Genomic DNA, 7959 nt, shown 5'->3' on the forward strand with positions numbered 1-7959 from the left:
CTTTGACAAAATCTGATTTCGTTATACTAAACGGGAAAAAGATATGAATTTTTCAAAGCCAATTAAGGAAACAAATCTAAATTTATCATTTTTAAAAGTCTTATGTAAGCTTTAATCTGGATTTTTTTGGAATCTACCCAGAAAAAAATTGACGAAATAGTCCCTTATCTAAGAATTTTTCGTGGTTAATTGGAAAAATTTATTTAAATTCCTTATTTTTGCCTGTTTTTCCAAATTCGAATTGAATTAAAACAGTTTTTATGTCCAATCGGTGAGGTTTTTGCAAAATCTTGAATTTGATTGGTTGGGCACATTTGGTAATTTATTGGTCCAATTATAAGGGCCAATAATTATACATTAATAAAATTTAATTATATAAAATATTTGCACATCAAATAGTATGAGGTTTACAATGGGACGAGCAGCAAAGCCGCGAGCCCCTTTTATAAACTTTGGCAAAATCTGATTTCGTTATACTAAACGGGAAATAGGTATGAATTTTTTGAAACCAATTGAGGAAACAAATTTAAATTTATCATTTTTAAAAGTCATATGAAAGTTTTAATTTGAATTTTTTTTGAATCTACCGAGAAAAAAATTGACGAAATAGTGAAATAGTCCTTTATCTAAGAATTTTTCGTGGTTAATTGGAAAAGTTAATTTAAACTCATTATTTTTGCCTGTTTTTTACAGCAAATTTGAATTGAATTAAAACAGTTTTTTTATGGCCAATCGGTGTGGTTTTTGCAAAATCTTGAATTTGATTGGTTGGACACATTTGTTAATTTATTGGTGACTTACAAGGGCCAATAATAATCATTTCCCATTCACGTAATTACCACTAAGGTGAGAACAAACCGGTTTTTATTTCTTATTGGCCAAAATCCGACTGAAACCTAGCAACGATAAGTAACTCCACCCATTAAAAAAACGTGAATAATTATTGTATTTTGAATCGAATTTTTATAACAAATCAGCGTTTAATGTGAGTTATCTTACTCTAATTGGATCTAATTTTGCACAATGGGTGGAGCCAACCTCAGAGCCAATATGAATCATGCACTTTCGATTATTAGACCAATAAAAAGTAAAAAATCATTTAATGCGTTAAAGTTGAGTCTTAAATTTTTCGACAAGAATAATAAAAATAATTAAAATTTTTGTTTTAAAAATCGGCTTCTTTGTTTTTATTTTATTTGAAGAATAAACGTTAATTAATTTTCTTTACTGCCAAATGTCCAAACTGTCAAAATTTGACATTTTTGGAAGATTAACATAACACTGTGTTTTTAGTACATTTGTTGTGTACTAAAATTTATATTTTGCTCAATTTTTGATTCAAAAACACCGATTTGAGTCGTTTTTAGTGGTTTTAACCTTTATTTGCCAAATCTTTCAAAAAAAAAAAAAATTCAAAAGTTTATAATTCGACAGATAGATTTTTTGGTACAAAACTTAGCACAAATGGTTTTCAAACAAAAAATCATTGTTTTATTTTTTAACAGCGGTGGCTCATTTAGAATGAATTACTGCCAACATTAAAAATTTGAACCAAATCGGTTAATAAATAATGAAGTTAAAGCAATTTTTTCGTAGTTATAGTGCTAAGTTAGGCCCAAAATTTTTAAATGAGGACTTAAATGAGGATTATTTGAAGAATAAACGTTAATTGATTTTCTTTACTGTCAAATGTCCAAACTGTCAAAATTTGACATTTTTTAAAGATTTACATAACACTGTGTGTATAGTACATTTATTGCTCAATTTTTGATTCAAAAACACCGATTTGAGTCGTTTTAAGCGGTTTTAACTTTTATTAGCTAAATCTTTCAAAAAAATTCCAAAAATCCATAATTCGATTCTAGATTGATGCTTTCCATACAAGTAGTGCAAAACTTAGCACAAAAACAAAAAAGAATTCAAATTTTCAAACCAAAAATCATTGTTTTGTTTTTTTGCCAGCGATGGCTCATTTAGAATGAATTACTGCCAACATTAAAAATTTGATCCAAATCGATTAATAAATAATGAAGTTAGAGCATTTTTTTTGTAGTTATAGTGCTAAGTTAGCCCCAAAATTTTTAAATGAGGACTAAAACCGCTTGACAAATCGTCGAAAAAAAAATTCAAAAGTACATAATCCTACAGATTGGTTCTTTATGTACAATCAGTGCAAAATTTAGAATAATTTGAATCATATCAGGGCCGTAATGAACAATTTTCTGATTCAAAATGGACCAAAAAAAATCAAAAATTCAAATTCTCAAACAAAAAATTTTTTTGTGTTTTTTGCCTGCGATTCACTTAGAATGGATTACAAAAACAATAAAAATTTCAAAAAAATCGGTCAAAGATTAATGACGTTAGAATTTTTTTAGTTGGAGTACTAAGTTTCACTGTGAAAGACACATTTTCAATTTTCTATTTTGAATTTTGGATTTTGGATTTTTTTATTTATAAAATCCTCTTGCAGATGACCGGAAATGTGACGAGCAAACCGAGTTTACTTGTGAGGAAAACAAGGCCTGGGGCAGAGCACAGTGCATCCCCCGGAAATGGTTGTGTGATGGTGACCCTGACTGTGTTGATGGTGCTGATGAGAATTCGACTTTGCACCACTGTGCAACCCCCCAGCCGTGTTCCGAAGACCAATTCACATGTGCAAATGGGCGGTGTATCAACAAGGTTAGTTTTTTCACTCCTGTTGTATTTTTCTTCAAAAAAAATTCTAGGGTTGGCTTTGTGACCATGATAACGATTGTGGTGACGGTACCGATGAAGGGAAAGAATGTAACTCGAAATACAAGACATGCTCTGCGAAAGAATTCACTTGTCAGAACTTCAAATGTATCCGAAATCAGTATAGATGTGACGGAGAGGATGACTGCGGTGACCACTCTGATGAAGTTGGATGCAGTATGTTTTCGTAAATGTGATAATAAAAAAATTAAATTGTGTTTTCAGAGAAAGAAAATAACACTTGTGCCAACCCTTCGCAATTCAGATGTAACAATGGAGACTGTATTGATGGTCATTTAGTTTGTAATAAAGTATCAGACTGCGCTGATGACTCTGATGAACCTTTACATTGTAATGTTGACGAATGTGCCAAAGTTGAAATTCATCAGTGTGGTCATAAGTGTGTTGACACTTTGACTGGGTATTACTGCGAGTGCAATGCTGGATACAAGTGAGTATAGTCCGTTTTTTTTATTTATGCCCTCTATATCATCGTAACAATCGTAATTTAAGCCCAATGCTAGGAGGAAACTTTAATTTTTAACTTTAGTAGCTACTAAGTTAAAAAACTAGAATTCCTTAAAATAAATGCTGATAAAATATTTTTTATTAAGGGTAGAATAAATAAAATATAGTGCACATATACAATTTTTTCTGTTAAAACTTACAATATTTTAAATTTATAATTTTTTTATTTTTTTTTTGTTTTATTAGAAATTTTCTCGATAACTATCTATGGTAGAACTAAACTAAAAATGGATTGGAATCACCCTGTATATCTGTAACGAAGTTTATTTGACAAGTTACAGATATTTTTCAATGTAGAATAACGATCTAAATCGAGCGAAATAATAATTAATTTTGCACCAAGAAGTAAAAAATGCATTTGAGACTTACTTTTGAAAAGAAATAACGTAAATTTTGCAATTTTTAGCCTAGTTTTGGGAAATATCTTAAAACTAGCATATTTCTAAGTAAAAACCGCGATAAATCGTGGAGAGAGACGAAAATAACACATTAGTGTATTTAGACTTTCTGCTTTCTTTTTTTTTTTGGAATCTCTCAAAATTAATGAGTTTTTTAGTGATTTTTTAAACAAGTAAAAAAGTAGAAAAGTCTTTAAGTTGAGCGAACCATTTGAAAACAAATCATTTCACTCTCTTCATTATGTGATTTTTTTAACTTGTTTTGACAAATTTTTCAAAATTTACTAGTTGCTGAAAGTCACTCTTAATTTAGCTAAATAAGTAAAAATAACGCATTTTAGACCTTATTTTTTGCTCTGTTTTAGTCAAATCTTATGCAATTGATGTGTTTTGAAATGTTAATAATTGTGCGAAGTAGTCAAAAACAACACATTTGACCTAATTTTGTGATTTTCTTTCTTGTTTAACGAAACATGGTTGAAATGCGTTTACGAGTTCGGTATTATGTAAAAAACGCTTTAAATTGAGCGAATCATTGAAAAATAAAGCATTTTACACCTAATTTCTGGAAATTTCTGTTTTGTTTCTGCGAAATCCCTCGAAGTTTGTGGATCCAAAAGTGAAAAAATTTCTAAATACCACGTTTCAGGTCTGTTTTTACGATTTTCTGCTTTGTTTTTGCGAAGTCATTCGAAATTATTAGGCGAAAAACGCTCTACATATTCCATAATACGCAAAAAATAGTTCAATTTTGCGACTTGTTCCCTATTTTGACGAGTTTTTTCGAAATCAGTAAGTTTTTTAATGATTTTTTTAAGCAAATAAAAAAAGTAAAAAACGTTATAAACAAGACTTAATTTTTAAGTAAGTAAAAAAATGCATTTTAGACTCAATTTTGATTTTTGCTTTATTGTTTTGGCAAAATATTTCAAACTAGGTTCTAAGTAAAAACGCGATAAATTGTGGAAAGAGACGCAATTAATTAACGCATTTCGGCCCTATTTTGACTTTCCGCTTTGTTTTTTTTTGAAATCTCTCGAAATTAGTGAGTTTCATTTAGTGATTTTCTTAAACAAGTAAAAAACTACGAAAAACGCTCTAAATTGGGAGAAACAACCAAATTTTCTCATTTGTTTTGGAAAAATGTTGCAAAATTGTCTAAGCAATTTAGTAGTTATTGCTGAAGGACACTGAACTGATTTGAGTGATAAATGCAGCAAGGAATAGTAAAAACAACGCATTTTTGACTTCATTTTGTGATTTTTTTTGAAAACAACAATTTCACACTTAATTTCTCTTCTATTTAGTAAAATAAAAATTGGGGTATTTTATTTGGAAAAATTGAGTTATGGATATTTGAATTACTACAAACGTAACCTTAAAATTTTGGAGTTTGTTAATTTTTTTTTTAATTTGAAAACACCAAAAGAAAGATCTAAGTTTTCTCTTTCAAACACCAAAAAAACGAATTCAAAATTTTTAAAGGTGGTAGAGTTACCGATTTTTAAAGTGGAAGGTGCAGATCCAAAAATTTTTGAAAATATTTCAAAAACTGCTAAATTTGGGTATAGGGAAAGCTGATGAAAACTCTCGTAAAATAACCCGATTAATCCAAAAACGCAGTAAAAAATATACCTTTCCATTTAAAATAAGAAAGTTGAGACCGACTTCCGGTATAACCGGAAGTGCCGCCATCTTGAAAATATTTTCATTTAGGAGGACTCCCAATACTTTTAAAGTGGGGTTTAGACGGAACACTTTGTTTATAGCGTAAATCTTAACATAATGCCAATGTCTATTAGTCACTCGGAAATACACAACACAACTGAAACGAAACAATTTATTCAAATATTTTATTTTAGATTGCTCCAAGACGGCAAAGCTTGCGCCGACATCGACGAATGCGTGGAAACCCCCGGCGTATGTTCCCAATACTGTTCCAACACCCCTGGCAGTTTCTACTGCAAATGCAACGAACAATACTACGAACGCGAACCCGACGAACACACCTGCAAACGCAAAGACACCGTCGAACCCTGGATCATCTTCACCAACAAATACTACATCCGAAACATGTCAATCGACGCTGGAGTCTACAACCTCGTCCACCAAGACTTGATGAACGTAGTAGCCCTCGACTACGACATGATGGACCAAAAAATGTACTTCTGTGACGTCACAGCTAAAACAATATACCGTTCACCAATCGGAAGCCCCGAAAAAGAACCAATCATAAGACACGACTCGCATGGCCTTGAAGGCATCTCAATTGATTGGATCGGGCGGAAAATCTATTGGTTGGATCGACACTCGAAGAATTTGGACGTGTCGGAATTGGATGGTACCAACCGCAAGACACTTAAAACCAGTATTAATGACCCGAGGGCGATTGTGGTGCATCCAGGAATTGGGTATTTGTACTTCACTTCGTGGCATTTGCAGGCTTATATCGGGAAATTGGGGATGGATGGGAGCAATTTTACCACAATTTTGACATGGGAGGACGACATTGCGTGGCCTAACGCCCTCACAATTGACTTCTTCACCGATCGACTCTATTGGGCCGACGCCCATTTGGACTACATCGCCATGGCGGATTTGGACGGGAAAAACCGCCATATTGTCATTTCGGGGGCTGCAGTGCCCCATGTTTTCGCACTGTCGCTCTTCGACGACTACATCTATTGGACTGATTGGAATTTGAAAGCCATAAGTCGAGCGAATAAGTTTGATGGGACAAAATTACAAATCTTGAGAAATACTACCCATAAACCGTATGATATTCATGTGTTACACCCATTGAGACAGTTGCCCTATTCTAATCCGTGTGGGGCTAACAATGGGGGGTGCTCTCATTTGTGTTTGATAGCACCACCACATATTTCGAGCTATTTGAATATCGAATATGGGGAGGAAGGGGCCACTACGTACAAGTGCGCATGTCCGAATCAATTCTCTTTGGGCAAAGATGGGAAAACGTGTATTGCCAATTGCACGAGTGGGCAATGGCAGTGCAAGGGGCATGACGAGAAGTGCATTCCTTGGTTCTGGCAGTAAGTATAGAAATTTTTTTTTTTTTGAGAATTTGATTTTTTTTTGGACCATTTTGAATCAGAAAATTGTTCATTACGGCGCTGTTATGGTTTAAATTATATATTTTTTTTAGCCCTTATTTGTAAATTTTGGGTCTAACTTGGCACTATAACCACAAAATTGCTCTAAATTCATTATTTATTAACTAATTTTGTTCAAAATTTTAATGTTGGCAGTAATTCATTTTAAGTAAGCCACCGCTAGCAAAAAAAAACAAAAATTATCTTTTGTTTGAAGATTTGAATTCTATTTTGAATTATTTTGAACGTTTGTGCTAAATTTTGCACTAATTGACTCGAATCGGTGTTTTTGAATCAAAAATTGAGCAAAATACAAATTACAGTACACAATAAATGTACTAAAAACAGTGTTATGTAAATCTTCCAAAAATGTCAAATTTTGACAGTTTGGACATTTGGCAGTAAAGAAAATTAATAACGTTTATTCTTCAAATAATTATTTTTTAAATTGACAATAAAATCAAAGAAGACGATTTTTAAAACAAAAATTTTATTTATTTTTATTATTCTTGTCGAAAAATTTAAAACGTGTTCTGATTGGTTGGTTTTAAAAGACGTAATTGATTGGCTAAGGATCGAACAATGACACTCAACTTTAACGCATTAAATAGTTTTTTACTTTTTTTTTACTCAGTTGGGAATATAAAATTACTGTTACCAAAAAATTGACAATATTTGGACAATATTGCCATTTGGCAACAAAATAAATCGTTTTAGTGATAACAAATAAGGACTATGTTTGTAAATTTAAATTTGTTTTCTTCATTGGCTTCGAAAAAAAACTAATTTTGCAATTTCACGAATTTTCAGTTATTATACAGGCTGTACCACTGAATTGAAAAAGTCCATTAGTGACCTTTAAATGGTGAAATAAAGTATATGACATTGATAGATACTAATCTAGGACATTACCTAAAATTATTTTCAACCATACAGAATGTCCCAAAAATAAGTTACGATACAAACTTGTGGTTTTTTAAATGAAACACCGTATATTTTTGAATTTTTGGATGTAGCCTTTTGAAACAATGTTTTTACGCTAAACTATTATTAGTCGATTTCGCTTAGTTTTAGAAATAAGACGTTTTTTTGACGAAAACATGCACTTTTTAAAAAGTTATTATACAAAAACTAAGATTTTTTCTTACTTCTGCAAAGAAGAAAGAACAGAATTTAAAGCT

General features: G+C 31.6%; 1 protein-coding gene across 1 annotated transcript in view; it reads left to right on the forward strand.

The window, feature by feature from the left end:
- Nucleotides 1–7959, forward strand: part of LOC123005118 (low-density lipoprotein receptor-related protein 2) — a 110032-nt gene that overhangs the window by 90536 nt on the left and 11537 nt on the right. The window contains exons 20-23 of the mRNA XM_044398740.1: nt 2474–2685; nt 2733–2916; nt 2965–3190; nt 5528–6718. Coding sequence (XP_044254675.1) covers nt 2474–2685; nt 2733–2916; nt 2965–3190; nt 5528–6718 — 1813 coding nt within the window. The remainder of the gene's footprint in view (nt 1–2473; nt 2686–2732; nt 2917–2964; nt 3191–5527; nt 6719–7959) is intronic.

This window comes from Tribolium madens, unplaced genomic scaffold (genome assembly GCF_015345945.1).
Source record: "Tribolium madens isolate multiple individuals breed KSU strain unplaced genomic scaffold, Tmad_KSU_1.1 Scaffold_11;HRSCAF=98;Tcas5.2_LG3b, whole genome shotgun sequence".
NCBI lineage: Eukaryota > Metazoa > Arthropoda > Insecta > Coleoptera > Tenebrionidae > Tribolium > Tribolium madens.